The 21,418-nt window shown below is 43.5% G+C and overlaps 1 protein-coding gene across 4 annotated transcripts; it reads left to right on the top strand.

The window, feature by feature from the left end:
• The first annotated feature begins 235 nt into the window (after positions 1-235).
• On the top strand, positions 236-21,074 carry HHIPL1 (HHIP like 1). Of its 4 annotated transcripts, XM_066188782.1 has the most exons (10): positions 236-524; positions 5,225-5,871; positions 8,196-8,339; positions 9,333-9,661; positions 11,484-11,610; positions 11,915-12,060; positions 12,262-12,368; positions 14,898-14,979; positions 16,869-16,946; positions 19,584-21,074. In XM_066188782.1, exons 1-10 carry the CDS (start codon positions 258-260, stop codon positions 20,138-20,140), a joined length of 2,484 nt encoding a protein of 827 aa, XP_066044879.1. In that variant the 5' UTR covers positions 236-257; the 3' UTR covers positions 20,141-21,074. The 4 variants fall into 4 exon arrangements, 3 of the variants coding, with proteins under 3 accessions (XP_066044879.1, XP_066044880.1, XP_066044881.1); XR_010721947.1 differs by lacking the exon at positions 12,262-12,368 and having other exon boundaries at positions 19,584-19,673; XM_066188783.1 differs by lacking the exon at positions 12,262-12,368 and having other exon boundaries at positions 16,864-16,946.
• The last annotated feature ends 344 nt before the right edge of the window (positions 21,075-21,418 follow it).

A 21,418-nucleotide genomic window follows, 5' to 3' on the forward strand; every position in this document is an offset into this window, starting at 1 on the left:
CCAGCCAAGTACCTGCCCGGTTACGCTTTGGGCGGAATCAAAATAAAATCGCCTGTCCAAAGTCATCACGGAGACAGGCTCGGCGAGCGGCGCCGCGACCCTGAGAGCCCGGAGCCGCGGTCCGGGCGCTGACAGAGCCCCGGGCCGGCCGCTCCCCGCTCCCGGTGCGGCGGGCGGAGCGGACGGCGGGGCCGGCCGAGGCCGGGCGCAGCAGGGCGGGGGCAGCGCCCACCTCTCCGGCGGGGCCCCGGAGCGCCATGCGGGGCCCGCGGGCGGCCCTGGCGCTGCTGCTGGCGGCGGCGTTCGCCCCGCGGCCGGCGCGGCCGCACCCGCAGTGCCTGGACTTCAAGCCGCCGTTCCGGCCGCCGCGGGGCCTCGCCTTCTGCCGCCGCTACGCCGAGTTCGGCTGCTGCGACCCGCGCCGCGACCGCGCCCTGCTCCAGCGCTTCTACCGCCTCAGCGCCCGCCTCGACGAGCGCGCCTACGCCGCCTGCGCCGGGCACCTGCAGGAGCTGCTGTGCCAGGTGAGACCTCCGGGATCCCCGGAGCTCCCGCTGCGCTGAGGGGATCCCGCCCCGCAGGGCTCAGCCACACAGGGGTCTTCCAATGCGCAGGGGACATCTGCAGCCGCACAGGAGTATTCAGCCCCTGCACGGAGCTCTGGCGTAGGCGTGGATGCTTCTGCCCTATGGCAGTGCTTTGGCCCAGGTGTGTGTGCATCTACTCATGCAGGGCTGCATCGAGCCCTGGTAGGGATGCTTTGGCCCAGCCATGGGCGCATTGATCCCACGCGCTGGTCCAGGCACAGGGACTTTGGACGGTCCAGGGGAGTGTGAGCCATAACGTCAATTCCCAAGCCCAGACTGGAGTACCCACCCAGAGGTGCATCAGTCATGGCATTAGCACCTGGGCACAGGCATGGGTACATCAGCTCACACATTGGGATAGCACAGCAGCCTAAGCACGTGTTCCCAGGCACTGGAAGGAGTGACTGTCCATCATCAAGTATGCCAGTGGACTTTTTGTGCTTTGGCACTTGTCTAAAAGAGGATCAGGGGTATTGCTCTTCTTCAATTTAGGAGCAGCAGTCTCTGAGATACGTACTTGGGCAATGACAGTTTGCAGACTCTCCTCACTCTCCCAGGGTTATGACACCAGACCTGGTGAAGAAATTCACAGGGCACCTGCCTGCACAAATCTTGCTCCTTGTTATCACCAATTGATGGGGTCAGGTGGGGTTTTCTTGTATTGGATTACAGCACTTTTAGCATGTGCCAGGTGCTAATAGTCCTGGTGATGGGTGCAGAGTAATGCCTAGGAACCTCTGTGGTGGCCATCCTGCTCAGGGGGGAGTTTCCACTCAGCTGATGTTCTGGGGCCAGATATGATACTGGGATGATCACAGTCTGCATAGAGCAAAGTGTCTGACCCTATCATCAGTGGAGGCCTCGCATGTATGAAAATGCCCCTGAGACAGAGCAGTGGCAGCTCGGCACCGTGCAAGTGTAAACCTTAAATTAATTCAGACAGTGGAGTCTTGTCTGCTGTGCTCAGATGGGATCAAAATAGCATTTCAGAAATCCTGCTCTTAGCATTTTGCTGGTACCTCTTGGGTTCCTTAAAGTGTGAAGAGAAAGACAACACTTTTCCACACCAGGTTCTAGAGAACTGACTTCTATTTCATGTCACATTGTACTGGAAGCAAAAAAACATCTGAATATATTTCTGAAACAAACGGTGTGTAAGAGTCCATTCACAGATAGAAAATCAGTTAGCAGTGTGTGCTAAGCACTCCTGCTTCTGGAAGTGATAACTAAGTTTCCTGTGTTTGTCAGAAAGCCAGCCATTGAAAATGTCTTCAGAAGCAGGGAAATACTTCAATGTGGGAGCAATGATTCACTGAAATGTTCTGATGAGCTCAGTGCATCACCAGCCCAGATGTGGCTACAAACCACCGCTTCTGGCTGCACAAGCACGTCATGGAAGTTCAGTCATTGCAAACACTCGAGAACATTCTGCTTCTATTCATTCATTGTGTATACAATTTATATCCTAGACCTGAATTAATAAGTGTATTTCTGTGACTTACTCAGCATGCTTCTGTCTCTTTCTGCTCACAATTCATGATTTCTCTCAAATGTGATCAAATTATGTTGAAAAGGTTCTCAATTTGTGCTTGTGGATTCCTGCTTTTTCTTGAATTCATAGAATAATAGAATAGTTTGATTTGGAAAGGACCTAGTCCAACCGCCCCAGCAATAAGCAGGGACAGCTTCAACTAGATCAGGTTGCTCCACCTGTCCCTGAATGTTTCCAGGGGTGGAGCTTTTTTCACCTCTCTTAGCAACCTGTTAGGATATTTCACCACCCTCATTATAAACAACTTCTTTCTTAAATCTAGTCTATATTGACCACCCTTCAGTTTAAAGCCATTACCTCTGGTCTTATCACTACACTGCCTTGTAAAATGCCTCTCTCCAGCTCTCTTGTGAAAGGTGCCATAAGGTTACCTTGGAGCCTTCTCTTCTCCACCAAACTGCAAGAGCAGATGCCTCACTCTGCTTCTAGGGGAACAGCTTGCTAGAAGGCTTGAGTTTCCAGATGGAGGTGGTCAAGGAATGCCTGGGATAATGTGGAAGCTAAACGCTTTTCTGACGAGTCCTGTTGCTTCCTCCAGGCTGATAGCAGCAGTAAATAAGACATTGTCTGATGTGGGTGTTCCATCAGATTCAGACTGTTGGAATTCCCCAGATAAGGAGCTGCCACTGAATTACTGGAACAGACCGGATGCATTTGGCTAGCCTGTCTTAATGTGACTTGTTTTGTTTTCTGATGAGTTATTTTCATAGTACAAACTTGTTCCAGCCCTACTGAAGTGACTGATCATCTGCCCATTAGTTTCCTCGGTTTTTGGACCACAACAGAGCTTAAAATTAATGAGCAGACAGCATCATTTGGAAATGACAATTTAGATGTAATATTGATCCTGGGCTCTGAGGTAGAGCTTCTTGGTATTTTGAGTTATGTGAACATGACAGAATGATGTGAAGGCTAAAGGACCACAACATTTGCTTCAGAAGCAAAGAAATTCAGCATAAGGCATGAGGCTCCACCTCTTCCAGAACAAAATTTGGAAAATATTTCACATGTCTTGAAAATACCCTAGGACATGCTTAGGTATTTTCAGGCTAGTGATAGATCTCTGAAAGTCACTGCCAGTGCAGTGCTGCTGTGATTAGCTATATGCCACCAGGAATGCTGTTAGGGGGGAAGAAGTTGCCCACAGCTTCTATACAGACACACCTGAGGCTGTGGTGAGCAGCCTGCAATGGCAGAGACCGGGAATCCATATCTCTGGGATATTTTTAATTCTGATCCTGAAGCCAGGGCATTGCTTTATAATGCATAAGATCACTGCATGCTTTGAAAGAGGCTTTCAGACAACGGGGTACACCTGAGTTACTCAAGTGAGGGGCCTCCTCCCTCTGTGTAGGAAACCTCCGTAGGCAACAACAGATTGAGCTCCCACCCAGCCCTCCCATCAAATTCCCGTTCTGTCTCATTTCAATTTGTTTTCTGAGGCAAATTTTTCAGTCATTACAAGTGAATTAACAAATGCTCTGTCTCTTTCTGTCCCTGGCACACCTCGTGTAACCAAGCCGAGTGTGTAACCCAATCTGCCTGTGTAATTTCAGTGCTTTGTGTCACAAGCAATCTTCTTTTTACCACATTAATTGCTGCTCATTTGAAAGCATAATAACCTTCATTTTGCAATGAATGGCTTGACATTCCAGGAGGAAAGCTTATTGTACACTAATGATCTGTTATATGGCCTCTCAGTTTATTATGGTATGTAATGGAAAATAAAATAAAAATTAAATATTGTGTATGCTTATCATCTAATTTAAACAGTTCATAATCTCAGATGTTATATCTTCTCAGCTACTGAATAGTGTTGTAGTCTGCATTAAGAAATATCTCCCTATAGTTCTAGAAACAGCTCTCTTTTTTAAAAAATTAAGCTGGTTTTGCTTAGTAATAGAAGAAGCAATGCCAGATAGGAATTTATAAATACAGAATTTATTTAAGTAGTAGTTTCTTTTCTGACCATTGCTGCCTCAGGTACTTATCAAAATATAACTTTGAAAATAATTGAGCCTCCACAGAGTCATGCTGCACTATTTGAAGAGCACTTTTGAGGTGCTTGTTGGGAAGATGCATTTTAACTGGAAAATACTGTGTTTATTATAAGCAAAAACCCTCACTAAACAGAACTGACTCACTTCAGTCAGTTTGTAACTTACAGACAGTTTTACTGGATCACAGCTTTTTCATAAGGAAAATGTGTCTGTAGGAGTTCTCATCATGGAGATTACAATGAGCTATGTGAAATTGATCCAGTCCTTAAGCAGATTTCCAAGGCTGCACCTTCCATAAACAAGGGTTGAGCTGCAGCTGCTGCCAGTGGCCTTGCCTGGGTTAGGGCCATTTTGTGTTTGCTGTCTGAAATCCTGTAACCTCAGCATCCCTTGCAGAACTTAGTGACCCATGTCATGATCATGAGATGCCTTTCACCCCTCCTGGCGGGCGATATAAACTATCTGTAGGCGAAGGTCCGCCAGCAAAGGCAGCTGGACCCAGGCAAGGATGGTGTCCCCCTCTCCTCCTCCGCTCTCACATCCCACCCCTTCTGAGCTGTAAATCATATCCATGTTTGAGGTGCATGCCTGGATTATCAGATGATGAGGTATGAATGTCCCAGGCTTTGGCCCTGTTGGCCTTTCCCATTCTGTCATCAGTGTGGAGATGCAGGGCCTGAATCTTCTCAGATAACTCTTTGGCTTCACTTCTGTTCTGTGATGGATCTTATTTTTTCGTAGATAAAGTCAAGCATCCAAGGACGAAAAGTCTCTTTTCCCCAGTACAGTCTGCTAGGGCGATGTAGCAACATAGGCATCATTGCAGTTTTTTTTGAAAAGTTCTGTGGTTAGAATAAATGAGTAACAGCTTGAGGAAGTCAGCTTTCACCAGGAATATCGAAGATAATTTCAATGAGTGCTGAGACAAACCCCCTTTCTAAGATCTTTCCCTCTGTTAATATATCTTCAGAATAAACCACAACGTATCTTGTAATTAAGATGAAATATCTCCAATTAGTATCACTGCTCAGCTGTTTCAAATCTGGTCCAAGAAATGACTTGAAGCTTTTTCTCCCTCCCTCCAGGAATGCTCTCCATATGCAGCTCACTTGTATGATGCTGAGGATCCCTCCACCCCGGTGCGGACCATACCAGGACTGTGCCAAGACTACTGCACGCAAGTGTGGCAAAACTGCCGCTCCATTTTTCGCTCTCTCTCTGCAGACCCAGAATTGATTGCACTGGAAAACAACGTGGCAAAGTTCTGCCGCTACCTGTCCCTGGAGGACACCGACTACTGCTTCCCACACCTGCTGGCCAACCAGAACCTGAACCAGAACCTGGGGCTGGTCACGGCTGACGCTGAGGGCTGTCTCCAGCTCTGCCTTGTGGAGGTGGCCAACGGGCTGCGCAATCCCGTGGCGATGGTGCACGCCAATGATGGCACACACAGGTTCTTCATCGCCGAGCAGGTTGGCCTGGTGTGGACCTACCTCCCCGATGGATCCAGGCTGGAAAAGCCATTCCTGAACATCAGTGAAGCTGTGCTTACCTCACCTTGGGAAGGAGATGAGAGAGGGTTTCTGTGTATTGTCTTCCACCCTAAATTCAAATTTAATGGTAAAGTCTACGTCTACTATTCAGTGGAAGTTGGTTATGAGGAGAGAATCCGAATCAGTGAGTTCAGAATATCTCCTACTGACATGAATGCCTTGGACCATGGTTCTGAAAGGTATTGTACACAGGTTTCTCTGACAAATGAATTTAAGATCTTAGAAATTGGGGCGCAGGACTGCACAAGATCTTAGATCTTTAAGAACTTATACATTTTTAAAGACTATTAATGGATGAGACTTATTTAGCTTAATGTTTTTGCATTCCAGAATGCTAGCATGTTAGTCCAAGTCCATGTCTAGTGTATTGAGGTGCAGAATGTGTGTCCTGCATGGATGAACTGCAAGTGTTCAGGGATAAAACATGTACAGTTCTCAGTTCTGGCATGTCTGAGGAATTAACTAAACATGGATTGAACATTATTTATAGTTAGTATTTTAGGGTTATTGTTGGGCAGAGCTTGGAGGTTTATTTGCTTATTTTGTGCTTTTATGATTACCCTTTGAAATAGACTTCTGCAAGGCATGAGTGAAATTCATTCCAAAGCCAAAGGTTTCCAAAATTAGTATAAACAAACAAAGTGATACCAGACCAAAGATGGATTTGGTCCCATATTTCTTTATCTGAACAACAACTCAACCCTTTGATATTACAAATTTAATATCAAATTAAACAAAACACTAGTCACTGTATTATTACTGAGTACATCTTAATTGGAAAGGTCATTTGTTTGAGTCTGGTCTTGCAGTTGTTCCACACTAATATGCACAGATGATGAGAGACTTGTTTGTGGAGTCAGGCTCATGGATTTATAACCTGTTGCAGAACTATGTTATAGAACCACTGTTTTAAGAGACCCTTGAAGATTACTAATGCTAAGATTTTTGCTTCATTATTTGGATTTTATTAGGGGCTTTCCAAACACCCAGCTGTGGATGATTCTAGCTCAAAAATGCACATAGCCTAATGATAGAGAGAGGGGATACTAGTTTATAAAGCAATTACAGCAATCCAGTGTAAACAGCACTGTCGATGACAGGTAAGGGGGATTACAACATGGCACTCAGGAAAGTGAATTAGAAACCTGCAGGTATCAACAGCCCATGAGCTGTCTTGTTTAAGAATCCTCAGGCTCTATGTTTGTAACAATTTCTGTGCTTACTTAGCTTATGGTTAGTACAGCAAAAGCTTAGGAAAACAAAATTGTGGTCCTATTATGCTTATGCAGGCACAGGTCCCACTGACTTCATCCTGAGCTGCTGCCCAAGAAGGAGCTCAAGCTGACATGTGGTGTGCACTGCCTCGGTACAAACGCGTGTGTCTGTTTATCCTCAGACGTTTCTCAATCCATTTTGGTTTTTTCCATCTTCTTTGGGAGGCTGAAGAAGATTCACCTTTGTCTGTACAGGATCCTCCCTCACTCCTTCTGTCAGCTGGAACCTGTGCACTCTTGCACAGAGGTGCTGACATTTAACAGGAGGTGACAATAACTTCATAGTTGGGTTCCTTCCCACAACTCACAATGACTATCAACAATTTAGAGGGGAAAAAAGCCTGTCTAAAAATGAGGTGGTGTAAGTAAATGTTATAAGTTGCTTTCATAGCTATTAAAATGCACTGCCAGCATGAAATCTAAACTTTTTTTAGAAGCTGGAAATAATAAACTTTGGTTGTTATACCTGGGAACCTCCACGGCATGTATTTGTGGCTTTACCATTTTATAAAATTATAATTTATGTATTTTCCCCTTTCATGCTATGGAAGGGATTCCAGGCATAAAATAAACAAATAAAATAGAGAGTTTGGGGTTAAAATTAAGGCAAATTTTGTTGGTACTGCTTTGAATAACATTTGGTAAATTCAGTTTGTTGGTGGGGCTGCTTTTTAACTTCCCTTTAAACTCGTAAGGTCCTGAGTGTGTAATTATCATTTAAGGATTCTTCTCTCTTTAAAAAATTAACTATTCCTTAATGTTTGAAAAGTTTTATGCTCTGGTTGAAAGAGGCTGACAGGATTGTGCCAGGAGCTGGACAGATGCACAGATGGACTGGAATCCCTTCTCTTACAATTTCCAATTTGTTATAAGCTCAGATTGTCTTTCATAAATTATAAAGAAAAATAAAAAATAAGTTTAACAAGGAGGAAGAAAGAATCAGGGGAAAAGTTTAAGTAATTAAAAGTATATTTTGTTATGTGACTTCCCAGACTTTCCATATTACACAAGTTGGTGTTTCTGTAATCTGGAAAATATGTTGAAACTATTTAAGTTTAGAAAATCAGCTATGCCCAAGAAAAATTCAGTAACATGGATATGGAGGAATTTGTATCAAAAGCAATCTGTAGCTGCTTCCATCTGTCAAGAACTACACTGTCATGACGTTGCTCTGCCCTTTGCATGGTGCTTGTGCAGTAGGTAATTGCTTTCTCCCTGTTTTCACTTAGGATAATCCTTGAAATAGAAGAACCTGCTTCCAACCATAATGGAGGAGAGCTGCTCTTTGGAGATGATGGGTATCTCTATATCTTCACTGGAGATGGAGGCATGGCTGGGGATCCTTTTGGCACCTTTGGAAATGCCCAGAACAAGTAAGAGTGGATCCATCGCTATGGCAGCTCCAGGGAGTGGGAAATCAGTGCCAGCCACCTGAAGGCTGTTCGGAGGCAAATGCAGTTATCTTGAAATGGTTCTTTTTTTCAGAGATATTCAAAGACTTGTTTTTTCTAAAACAGAAAGAATGAAACCCTAGACTTTCCCAACCACCCCGCTCTGATTTTTTTGCCATGGTCTAGTGATACAGGTTAACAGGTGGCCACAGTCTTATAAACCAATGTATCAATCTCTGAGGGTCCAGCCCTTGCAGATTGGCTGAAAATAATCTTAGCGAGACTGCTCTTCAGAGGTGTTTTGTAAAGGAAAAGGTTTAATAAAGAAAAATAACAAAATAACAAACGTTACAGAAAACAAAGGAAAAGCCAGCACAGGTGTCTGAGAAAACCTCTGACACCCTGGTAGAAACACTCCAAAAAGCCTCTTACTTCTTTTGTGCTCCTTCCTAAATACTGAATGTTTTAGGAGGGACAACCTGGCTTTTGGCCCAATGAAATTAACAGGCTTTGAGTTACACTCTCGGAGCCAAATCCGTGCTCCTGTCCTGGCACTGAGGAGTGCCAGGACAGGAATATATATCTATATCTATATCTATCTATATCTATATCTATATCTATATCTATATCTATATCTATATCTATATATCTATATATCTATATATAATATTTATATAATATATATTATAGATAATAATATATAATTATTATATATAATAATTACATTATTATATATAATTTATATATATTAAAATAATATAATGTGATAATATGATATTATTTTTATAATATAAAAATATAATTTTTAATATTATGAAAATAACACAGAACTTTCTAGTTAAACTTCCTAAAATGTCTAAAGGTAAACTGAAACTCTTTCCCTGTTCGGAAACACCTGCTGGGGGTGTGGGGTGCATTACTACAGTCTAGCCTTAATTTTTTTTTTTATCTTTTTCATTTCTTCTCCCACTACAGATCAGCCCTGCTGGGCAAAGTGCTGCGGGTCGATGTGAACAACAACGACCGGGGGCCCGTGTACCGGATCCCACCCGACAACCCTTTTGTCAGCGACCCCGCCGCTCGCCCCGAGGTCTACGCCTACGGAGTCAGGAACATGTGGCGCTGCTCCTTCGACAGGGGCGACCCTCACACCAAGGAAGGGAAGGGGAGGCTCTTCTGTGGAGATGTGGGGCAGAATAAATACGAAGAGGTCGACATCGTCGAGAAAGGGAAAAACTACGGCTGGAGGGCGAGGGAAGGGTTCAGCTGTTACGACAAAAAACTTTGCGCTAATTCTTCCTTGGGTAAATAGAGCTGCTCTCGTTTTTAGTTCCTGCCTTCAAAGCCTGGCTGCTTGGTGGTAAACACTACTCTTTGGGATGTAAACCTCTATTGTCTCTGTCTAGAAGGGAACTGGCTTAAATTCAGGGCATAAATACTGAAAGTACAAATGTTACCGTTTCTGAGTTAGGAGGAAAGCGAAACATGCTAGCTGATGTTTTTCTAGGTGATTGGTGTTGTTAGTGAAATTATTTAGTGATTCTGTGGTTTAGAGGGACAGTTTCATCTTTGCCAGATAAAATAAGCTTTTGTGCAGGAGCAAGAAAAATCTGGAGGAATTGTATTTTTCTCCATAACTCACACATAGTGTCCTTATTTTAAACAAAGAGAGAAAAACATTGACTGATCAGCCCTTACGCACGCTGCCTGCTTTGCAGGGAACTGAATGTACGGTGTCTTTTCATTTCTTTTAGCTATGCCACAAAGGAAAACCTCATTTTATTTTAATTTCTTTAAACTGTTCTAAACTTGATTGAGGGTGTTTGCTGGCTGACTAAATTTCAGTGAGCATGTGAAGTCAGAACATATTGAATTGCAAGGGCTGATGTGGACCATGTCTTGTGCTGGAATCTCTTCTCAGAGATTCAGGGGGGCAGTGGAGTGGGCTGGCACTGATTTGCATTAGCTGAGATTCTGATTCTTTTCTCATCTATGTGCTGTTGTTTAATTTTCTTCCTAATCTTAACTCAGTTTAAATTCCTTCCTTTTATTGGCTTCGCTATAAGTACAAGAGTGATTAAGTATATTTTTATAAAAATGTCAAGAGGAGGGAGCAGATTTTTTGCACTCCCTTTGCTGAAGCAGTTGTTCAGAGAGCTCATTTATTGCTCTCCTGTGTGACAGTACCCACATGAGCATTCATGGCAGACACTTTCCTGAGGTCTCCAGGGATTCAGAGCAATTTTTGATGACTTTAGAGACCCTTTGTTAGAACAGTGAAATGTCACAGCCCCTTTAGAATGATAAGTACAGCTGAAGTGTAGAAAACACCTGCTTTAGAGGAAATTCCCCTGGTGCAGATTTCTTGCTGGCAGAGCTGCTGGGTTTGCTACTTGCAGCATCTGCTACATGGGCAGGGACAAAGGCTGTGAGGATGAGGAGGAAAGGGTACCATGAGGTACCTGTGAGCCAGGAGTTTCAAAAGAAAGGGGAGGAAGACCTCTAAGTCTCTAATGGAGACCCTCAAAATCAGGACATCTCTCTCCGTTTTACATTTGTCTTATGTTTTAACTTACATTTCACAATTAATATGCCAGTACTACATCATTCATGCCTGTGCCATGCCATAAATATTTGATGGCCCTTTCAAGTTGCTTCTCCATCTCAGAGGAACAGAAGCTATTTGTGCTGACATCTGACATATCTTTTCTTCAGTGCCTGCAGTCTGGAGTCACCCATCTCTTTTTTTCCTTTTACCACCTAAACAAAGGTATATTGGGCAAGCTTTTCCCACATGGGTGCAGTGACTCCAGGAGTAACCTGTGAATTTGTAGCTAAACCAGACAAGCTCTGTAGAAATGTGCCAGAAGTGGCGCTAACAGAGATGGATTGTAGTGGGAAGAGAAGGGCTCAGGAGAGGGCTGAGGTATCTTGGTGAGGGGCAGGGCAATCAAATGTGATTCTGAAAAGGTGAAAATCAAACTAAATACAGTTCCATTGACAATTCATTTAAATAGATGATGCACCAGGGAACCTGACTGTACTCTGCCAGTCTCAGGGCAATCTAGGTAAAGAGCTATTCTGCAGCATGTGCAAAACAAGTCACAGATCTTTTCTGCCCTACAGATGATGTGCTTCCAATTTACGCATACCCACACAAAATGGGGAAATCTGTTACAGGAGGCTACATCTATCGAGGTTGTGAGTCTCCAAACCTGAATGGCCTGTACATATTTGGTGATTTTATGAGTGGGTAAGTAAACACTTAGGACACTCACTAAGTTGTAACCCCAGCCAAAATCCCCTCCCAAAATAGCCTGATAGCCCTTCAACCCTCCCCTCATTTTTTCATGTGTTTGTGTTGCCCTTGAAAGACAAGGGGTTGCAGGGTATATAATGCATTTGGATTAATATTAACAGTCTTTCACTCTTCAGAGAAGCTTCAGTTCCTATTGCAGCTAGTGGGGATAGGAAGCATTAAATATCCTTCCAGGTGTCCATGCTAATATTCATAAATCATCTGGGTCAGGTTGTAGAAGTGTTCTTTTGCCTTGCAGACGCCTGATGTCTTTGAAGGAGGATCGTGCTACTGGAGAGTGGCAGTACAATGAAATCTGCATGGGGACAGGACAAACATGCATGTTCCCTGGGCTTATCAATAACTATTATCAATACATCATCTCCTTTGCTGAAGATGAAGCAGGTAATCTTCTAACTTTATGTCACACTGAATGGCGTGTTTCTGGTTTCTCTTCAGAATAAAACACCACAGAAGGGATCAGAGAGGACTCCCGGTGGGTAGTGGGGAGGTACAGCACAAGTCTTTAAAATGCCAGATTCCTTGAATCTCCCGAATATCAAACCAGAATTACAATGCTAATTTTGAGGTCTCTGTGCCATGCAGTGCCTGCAGTGGGAGTTGGAGAGTCAGCTGCCTTGGGACTGAATCTGCTGTGCTGGACACGCTGCTGCCTGCACACCTTCCCTCTGGAGAACAGGGAGCAGAGGGGGGCAAGTATAATAAAACAAAGCTTAGAAAAAAAACCTCATTCTTCACAGTGCTGAGCCATGGGGAATGCAGGTCCTAGGAGCCAGAAGCTGATACCCAAGGGAGAGCAAGTCTCTCTTCTTGTCTAGTCAAGAAGGCTGTGAGCATTATTAATGGATGCAGGGAAACAGATGTCATGAACGGCAATTATGTATCTGCTCACCTTGGGCTGGGGTATTTATACCTCTCAAGGTGAAGCAGGACAAAAGCCTATGTTATGTCTTGAGTGAGGCATCAGCAAAAGAGTCTTTAGGTCCATATTTTATTAGTGCCAGTTGGGATTTTGCCTTGCGTAGCACTGAAGGATACAGTCTCCGTGGAGCTTTGCTGTGTTTTCATAACATTTTGCTTTCTAGAAGAGAGTTGCTGTGATTTGAAGAGGAGGAAATAAAGAGTCCTGGGGTGAAAGCTGGTGGTGTCTCCCGTTGTTTGTACAAGGGTGTTGCAGAATATGCAGCCCCTGATTGGGGGTGGGCAGAGGATGAGCCCCACTATGTACACTCCACATGCGACCCAGCAATGCAGGAGTTGTGCTCTGCCCTGTTCCAGGGAGGTCTTGGCTCGTGATCACAACCACCTGCTTCCAGAATGCCCCGGCTTTTAAACATCTGTTTTTTCCTGCAGATTATGTCAAGTTTGGATGTTGCTCAAATCATATAAATGTAAATTTTATCATGTGAATGCAAATCATCCAAGTTAAGTACTAGCTTGAAAATTTGACTTTTTTTTTTTTTTTAGAGTTCAATTCCATTTTCTTTAATGGTTAATATTCATGGAATTTAGAGCTATTTCACAGTGTTGTAGTGAGAAGGATATCTTACCCTAAAATCAAATAACTTCGTTCAAATCAGCTTTATGCCAAGTGCAATATCAAGCTGTTGATTGCAGCCCTTGCGCATGCACGTGAGGATGATCTCCCTCATCCTGTGCTTGTCAACAAGAGTCTGGACAAAGCAGGGGTGGAAGGCTGCCACCTTTTTGCCCTACACTGTACTTTGCATAAGTACGATAGAGCTGAGTGGAGATTTGGGCTGGAATCTCTTTTCAGAGGTAGTTAATTGCCTTGTGTTTGCTTTATAGTAATGGAAAGAAATCTGTTGATAGCACTGCAGTGAGGTTGCTTTATCTGCTGTGAAGAGTTTTGTCTTGCACCTTTTTTGTGTGCTGGGAATCTCATTTTTTACAAGTTTGCCACGCCATTAATTTTAACAGGGTTTTCTTCACAGAAGCATTTAAGTTTTGGGGTTGTGGCTCTGATGAATGTTAATCTATCTGCTGCAGTGTATGTGTGTATGTGGTGGGGAGATCTCTATTTTTGGCCCATTACACAGCCATTATAAAGCCACCAGCCCCGTCCCTGGCCAGCAGAACATGTCAGAGACACCCAAGGCACTGTGTCTGTGAGTCACATGTGTGTAGCCTGTGTGCTTCATGGCCTGAGCATCCATAGTTCTGCCTCATAACTTCCAGGAAAGAGGGGAGGATGTAAAACACACATCGCCACAAAACCCAGTGCCAGGTGTTTCCCGTCCCCATTTGGACCAAGGCTGCATCTGGCCTGTCATTAATGAAGCTCACCAGAAAAATTAAGAAACCAGCCAGGGGTAACCGATGGTTTCTGCCCTGGAATTATCCAGAGGAGCCCAGCCCAGGGCAGCACAGGAGAGTAGGTAGGAGGAAGGAAGCGCAGCCCCAGCTGCCACCAATTGCCCACGTTCCTTTGCTCATGCTGACCTCTCTGTTCCTTCCCCTCTTCCCCTTGGTTTACCCATAGAACACCCCAAAAAAATCTGCCTTATCCACTAAGCAAGTCTATATTGCCTCTTTTTCTGTTTCCTCTCTTTAAAAAAAAAAAAAAAGACAATTTTTTTTTTTCTCTCTGATCCTTTTTGTTTCACCACTCAAGCACTTGAGCTCTCAAAAGAGTGCCAGAAGGACTGTTTATCCCAGTCTCCCCTGCACAACAGGAGAAGGATAGAAATGCAGTTAAGAGAAAATAAGTCAAATAAATGATGATGGACATTGTTTGGTTGAAGGTTGGGCCCTGCTCATGTGACCTGACAGAGCTGTGATGAATCAAATGCCTTTTGTGTGAGATACATCTCACTCTGAGTGTGCTAGAGAAAGCAAAAGCAAAATCTTGTTCTCCTGTAATTCACCCCAAAGGAGTGCTTCATCCAAATGAGCAGAAGACAGTGAACTTGCTTAATTTCCTTTCCTTTCATTTCAACAAAAGTAATTCAGGGTTTGACTGTTTTACAGTAGAGAAGTCAAAGGACACAGATGATAATGAGATGACAAGGAAGGTCTGCGTAGGTGAACCTGCAGTGGAAATTTGTCCAAATAATAATTTTTGACAAGAATATTTTATGCCAATGGACTGCAAATGAGCTCTTAGACCCGTGATGCAGAGTTAATGCCTTTGTGCTGTACAGGACAGAAACTCCATGGACAGTTTTCATGGGTGTGTCTGGGTTTTTTTTTTTTACCAGGGGAATTGTACTTCCTGTCTACTGGTGTACCAAGTGCCACAGCTCCCAATGGAGTGGTGTACAAAGTGGTGGACACCTCCAGGTAAGAGATGTTCTTGTTGCAAGGCATGGTGATGGTGCAGTGAGTCCTGGTGTGGATGTGATGGTATGGGTGGGATGTGTGATGGTGTGGATGTGAAGAGTGATGTTGGCTGATTAATTAACCCTTCTCCCATGCTGGGCCCTTCTGGGGAGGTCGATCAAAGAACATCTGGAGCAACCCATTGTGGGTCTGCTTTGCTCCTGCAGTCGTTGGGGTCTACATTGCCTGGTGCCAAATTTTTATGGGGCTGGTTGGTGTTACGTGGGTTTAGAGATTTTCTAAATGCTAAAGGAGTGTTTTATGGGTGGCTTGTCTTTCTTGGGCAAAGTTTCTCTAGATTCCTGCCCAAAAGGAGGGAGTTTTTCTCAAGGTGTTTATTCTGCATTCTTCTCCATCCCTTTTTTCATCTCCCACAAGAGCCCTGTGCCCTCAGGCCACTTCAGCCAAAGCTGGGCCAGTGTGACCTGCAGTGCTTTCATGGGAAAACCAGACATGAATATCAAAAAGTACATTCTTCTTAGTGTTTCAAAGAGCAATATGGATTGGACAAGAGAACAGGACCATCATTACACCTCCTGGATATCCACCTGCCTGTATCTGAGACTGGGCAAGGCAGGGAATAGCTGTGTTTTATGGGAAGACTTACAGCAGTTTTTTCCATCTTCCTGTTTTTAAAGTGTTACTAATATTGGCTAAACACCAAGCTACTTTCAGCCAGAAACAGAGAGTGAGATTTAAGTAGCTTTTTTTTTTTTTAATAGATTAAATTTACAGCTTTATCTGTCTGAGGATTTTGAAGCAAACCACTTGTCTAGTTTTATGCTGAAACCCATCCACAAAGTTAAAGAGCCCCCAGATCTGTCATGTGTTTCCTCCAACTTTCCTCTGTCAGGAGCATTTTCCATTATCTAATGCAACGGAAGAGTTCCTGTAAACCATGTACTAAGAAGCCGGTGTTACGCAACTTTTGCAAAAATAAGAAAAGCAGAAGTCAAACACAAGCTGTAAGTTTAAGTTTAAAAAGAAGTTTCATTCATGTTCAGAGTACCAAAAAAAAGTCATTGGAAAATTCATAAAAGCAGGGAACATGCTTGTGTAGACACTTGAGAGAGAAGCTCCCTGCCTTCCACAGAAGTGCAAATGCAAACAATCCCAATTGCACAGGAGTTGTACCCTCCAAATGCAAACATCATGCATTTTTTTAATCAATTTGAAAACCTCTGAAAAAGTCTGAGGGGTTACCAAGATGGTTGTCATAGGGAAAAGTGGTGATGAACTGGATGTGACTTCCCAGAAGTGAGATACATCTCTATGGCAAACAAATTGGGTCAAAATTAAGCACCGCAATAAGACAAAGCCTCTGGATGAGACACTTAGAGTTCTTTTCTGAAACTAATGCATTTTTGGCAAGACATTTGTTTGGGCTTTCTGTATGAATAATAGTGTGTTATTTTGCTTCCGTGAAAACAATCTGAAACCTTGCATACACGTGACCTTTGTGCCAGATGTTCAACATATACTGTCTAGTTTTGTAATTTTTATTTTGAGTTTGATTTATCTCTTTCTGTAGTGCTTGAACCTGCCAATGTTTTATTTCCTTAATGGCTTCAATAGTGGCAACTGAAAACACAGACAGAAAACTCCACTGCCTTGTGAATATTTGGAATTTCATCAATGGTGATCTGTGATTCTTTAGTTATGTTTTCTACTGTAAGAGATTAGTTGCATCATTTAAACAGACCTTTTTTTTTTCTTTTTTTTTTTTTTCTTTTTTTTTTTTCCCCCAATAAGAATTATGTTCTTAGGAAAACAATGGGAGGCAAAATGTTGTGATGCCAGAGGAAAGGAATTAATTGTGCAGTGTATGTGTTCCTTTTTTTCAAGGACAGCACCACCAGGAAAATGCCAAGTTGAGCCATCACCAGTGAAAGTCAAAAGCAAGCGCATCCCGTTTGTGCCAAAGGAGAGTGAGTGTAACTCTTGCTGTTTATTATTGGTTCATGTTAGCTGGTAGTAGATACAAACTCCAGACTTCAACTATCTCTCCACATATGTGGAGACTACCCAGAACTTCACTCTTCAGGGTATCCTCAAAATTAAATCTTCCCAGATGTTTTGGATCTGGAGAGGTTGTTCAAATCAGTCATACAGTATTTCCCCTTTCCGGGCCATGTGAAATTTGCTTTGTAGTTTCTGACCCTGTTCATTTCCCCTTTTCGTGCTACATTGTACACATTTCATTACCACCAACTTGGTTTCCCTGTAACTGTTCCTGTCCAGGGACCCTATGCTCAATGGTGCTTTTCAGTGACAAGTGATTTTTTGCAGTAGCTTCAGGTAGTGGGGAGGATATGATGGGTGAAGGATTGGGAAGTAGCTCATAGTAAGATGAGAGCTGAGTCATTGTTAGTTGAAAGTAAGAAAATATGGGATGAGAAAATGCTCCCAAAAGAATCAGTGATCACGTAGTGAGGTGAACTTTTGGCTTTCCCAAACCCTCCAGGGCCTTTTGATTGCTTCATGCTGCATGAAGTATTGTACTGCTGAAGCTGGAGTAGTCAGTGGTGAAGCTGAATCTGCAGCAAGCCAAGTACTACTTATGTGAGCTGCAAAAACCTGAACACAATATTAGGATCTCAAAAGCAGACTAGGCAGTATCACTGTTCTTTCCCCCTGTGCATTTAATTTACACATGTAAGTACCTAGGCAGCACCCTAACAACTTCCCTTCCAACTCAGCATAGTCCACGAACTTTGTCAAAAAGCTAATGGTACTGCAGGAACTCCAAAGTCAGGATACTTTTATTTAATTTTTAATAACATTAATCACATTACATTGCATTTGAGTCACTAACAATTCCTTACAGCTTCGGCTTCAGGGAATAATGAGGGCACTCAGCACCTTGCAACACCGAGTCTTTAAGGTGGAACAAATTCTAAGGCTAATTATTGACTGCTGACATGCCTGAGGACTCAGTATCTTCAGAGATGTTCTCCTTTTCTAGCTGTGCAGGCAGTTTCCAAATATTAGTAACTTGGTTCATGTTCAGTCATTTTTGTCTGTTTCTGCTTATGCATTATTCTCTATGCAAGTCAAAAGTTGAGATTTTTAGACTATACATATAACTAAATCTTTTGGGCTTGTTTACAAGGTAGTTTTTATCATAAATTAAAACTTGGAAGTAGTGGGAGAGATTCTACCAAGTGTCTCAAGAACTACACTCTCTTTTTGGTGAAAGATAAGCACAACTATTTTGATTCAGAACCATGCAAACAAGGATGTGTAGCTGTAAATATTTATTGTTTTAGTATTTAGTCTGAATGTAACAGAATCACCAGGGCATGTGCCTTGTATTAGCTATGAGTGCATTTTTGGAAGTGTATTTATATAATGACAACTATATTTATATAATGACAACTTGATCCAGTGAGGTGAAAAGCACTCCCAGGTGACCATTAGCTTTCATACAGTTCTGCACAGTATTCAGTCAGTCCCAGGGTTTTCAAGTGCTTTGCCAGACCAGGCTCCAGCAAATGAGCTGTGCACAGGTAAGGCCTTCAGATCTGTTTCTTGCCTTGAGAACCACAGCTTTCAAAGGAAGGAAATATTTTCATGTCATGAGCACAATTCCTTTTCAAAGAGCATTATTTGGAAAAACATGGATCAGTGCAAGGGTTTGTCTTTTGGGGACAATAGATACAAAGCACAAATAAGACAGTGATATTTTTCCTCCTCTCTGTACTACAAAGCAAATGATGAATGAGAATGCATAAATCTGGGGTATAATTCAAAGTTATTACATCTTTGCAAATGTCTGTGACGCTGTTCCAGCTCTGTTAAATGTTATTCTGTGAAATTCTGAATTGCTTCCTTCTGGCAAACTAAAACTTATTTTTAAGCTAAAAATAAAGCACATGTGAATAAGTAAGTCCAGTAACACCTGGAAACTGTGACAGCAAAGAATTTTCATCTCTTCAGAGTTCAAGACTTTTTTTTTTCCCTTTTTTTTTTTTCATAAAGAAGAACAAACCCAACCCCAAATCCTGTTTTTTGTGTTGTCCTGGCAACTCCGTTCCTCTTGCACATTCCAGTTGCCAGAGAGAATTGATTCTGAATGTTCCCAATTTCAGCCCCTCTGAATAAAGCATCTGGCCCAGTGGAGAGGCCACGCTCTCCTCTGGTAGTGATCCAATCCTTAGTAATGAAGAGAAGAGCAGAAATAGTGCCGGTCTGTAAAATGCTTTCGGCAGCTCTTCACCAGGATATGGTGAAGAGCTCCTCTCCTGACTGAAATTCCAGCACCTACCCCTTAAGGGCCAGGCTGACACTTGCCAATAAAACACTTGGAGCTTCCTTTTTGGGAGAGGCTCCGTGTTGGCCTTCAGCCCTGCAGTCGTCTCTGCTAACTAACAGCAGCCGACATCTCTCACTGAGGAAATACCGGCTCGCTAAGAGTGTTGCTGCTTTTCAACAGGATCAAGTTAGGCAAATTTCAAGAAATTAGTTATATAAGTCAAAACTCAGAACTCGTTTCGTATAGTTGTCTTTCCAGCATTGCCCGGAGAGCGACAGACTCACGGTTTTCTGGCTTTTCCCCCCAACAGAGTTTATTATGCAAACACCAACACCACACCCCCGGCTGAAGACCACCACCGAGGCCCCGTGGGGACGCGTCCCCGACCCGCAGACTCCCCGCACGCCGGCAGGGGATAGACCCAGGCCGGGCAGCGCGGCAGCGGCGGGCGGCGGGGCCCGCGGGCCGGGGAAGGGCGCAGAGGAGCGGGGGCAGAGCAGGAAGAAGAAGAAGCCCCCCCGCAATGGGGCGGTGCGGCTGATGCGGCAGGGCCGGCGGGGCCGCGGCCGGGGCAGGGTGGAGATTTTCATCGACGGCGAGTGGGGCACGGTGTGCGACGACGGCTGGAGCTTGCCCGCCGCCGCCGTGGTGTGCCGCCAGCTCGGCTTCCCCTACGTGGTGCGGGCCACCAAGAAGGCAGAGTTCGGGGAAGGGACGTCCCTCCGCATTCTTCTGGATGATGTGCAGTGCTCCGGGCAGGAGAGGACGCTGCTGGAGTGCTCCCATGCCGATGTCGGCACGCACAACTGCTCGCACGAGGAGGATGCTGGTGTGGTGTGCAGCCGGGAGGAGGTGACAGACGGGTGATGAAGAGCTGGGGAACGCAGCTGGGGGACTTGGAGCACATCCCTTTCTTGCCCAACCCTCTAAACCAGCTGCAGTATTGAGGAGGGTGTGCCCTGCCTTGAAGATGCTGCATTTGTTCAAAGTAATCTTATGTTTTCTTCATGATTGTCCCCATGCATCTGCCTCAGAGGGTAAAAAAAAGTAAAATGAAGCACTGAATTGAGTATGTTATGGGCAGAGGATGCATTTCTATGGGTTTTTTGTAGGAAGAAACCCCCAAGCATCAGCCTTTATAGATCAGAGAAGAGATGCATTCTGTTGTCCTTTCCCATTTCAAAATACAGCATTCTTCAGCTGTGCTATGCAATGTTTTGCCAAAAAATAAATTCCCAGATGACCGTGTTTCACTCTTATGGAAGCATTTGCGTTGTTAGCCTTGTTTTGCCACCTGCAGCTCTGAGCTGAGATTTCTAAGGACGTGCCTTTCTATATCTGTGCCTTTCTTTGCAAATTACAAAAGTATATATATTTTTTTAACTTTCCACTCACTAGTTTAAAGGAAAATTATTTTTCTGTAATGCTTTTTATTGGTATAAACCTCTTGGTCATCAAGGATAAGTAAGATCAGATGATTTAGAAGAAATCATAGAGTATTGCATGGAAAATATCTCTGCAGTTTACATTAGCCTAAACGAAAAGAAAATCTGACCCCTTTTACATGAACAGGATTGAAAATCTGTCCCTTTTTAGATGAACAGGATCATTATCCAGTTTAGCTCTGAATATACTGTTTATGTGTTTCTCCACTTTCCCAAACTTTATGAAGGAACGTGTTTATTCATTCAGTTTTTCACATGTGTGAAGGACTAGACAAGAGGTAATGCACTGGGGCAATAATCCTGTAATATTTACCCCTTTTTTAGAGGATATTAAAAAAAAAGGCAAACAAAAGCAACCCTATTTTGTCTGAAATGTGTTTTTCACCTGAGTGATGATGGGAGACACATGTTGTCTTATGAAAGCATTTGGCTGGGTTATTTGTTTTCCCTGGTGTAACCAGAATAGGTTTTGTCTTGCTGCTGGCACAAAAACATGAGAAAGACAAAAAAAAAAAAAAAAACCACCCAAACCCCCCCCCCCAAAAAACCCCCCAAAACCCCAAACACAAAACGAAAACAAACAAAACCCCCAAACTAAAAAACCTTAAATATAAAATGACCACTGTGTCCAGAAAAGTTTACAAGCAAAACCTTGTATCTAAAGCTCTTACTGTGGATATTTATTTTAACCCAATTTCAA

This window comes from Chamaea fasciata, unplaced genomic scaffold, assembly GCF_029207755.1.
Source record: "Chamaea fasciata isolate MVZ Bird 193981 ecotype frontalis unplaced genomic scaffold, bChaFas1.0.hap1 SCAF_7, whole genome shotgun sequence".
NCBI lineage: Eukaryota > Metazoa > Chordata > Aves > Passeriformes > Sylviidae > Chamaea > Chamaea fasciata.

Excerpts from the sequence above, each read along its gene's own strand:
- HHIPL1 (XM_066188782.1), top strand. The coding sequence starts at position 258 with ATGCGGGGCCCGCGGGCGGCCCTGGCGCTGCTGCTGGCGGCGGCGTTC. Across the intron at positions 525-5,224 it reads TGCAGGAGCTGCTGTGCCAG|GAATGCTCTCCATATGCAGC; the intron begins GTGAGACCTCCG and ends CCCTCCCTCCAG. Across the intron at positions 12,061-12,261 it reads CTTTGCTGAAGATGAAGCAG|TGCCTGCAGTGGGAGTTGGA; the intron begins GTAATCTTCTAA and ends TGTGCCATGCAG.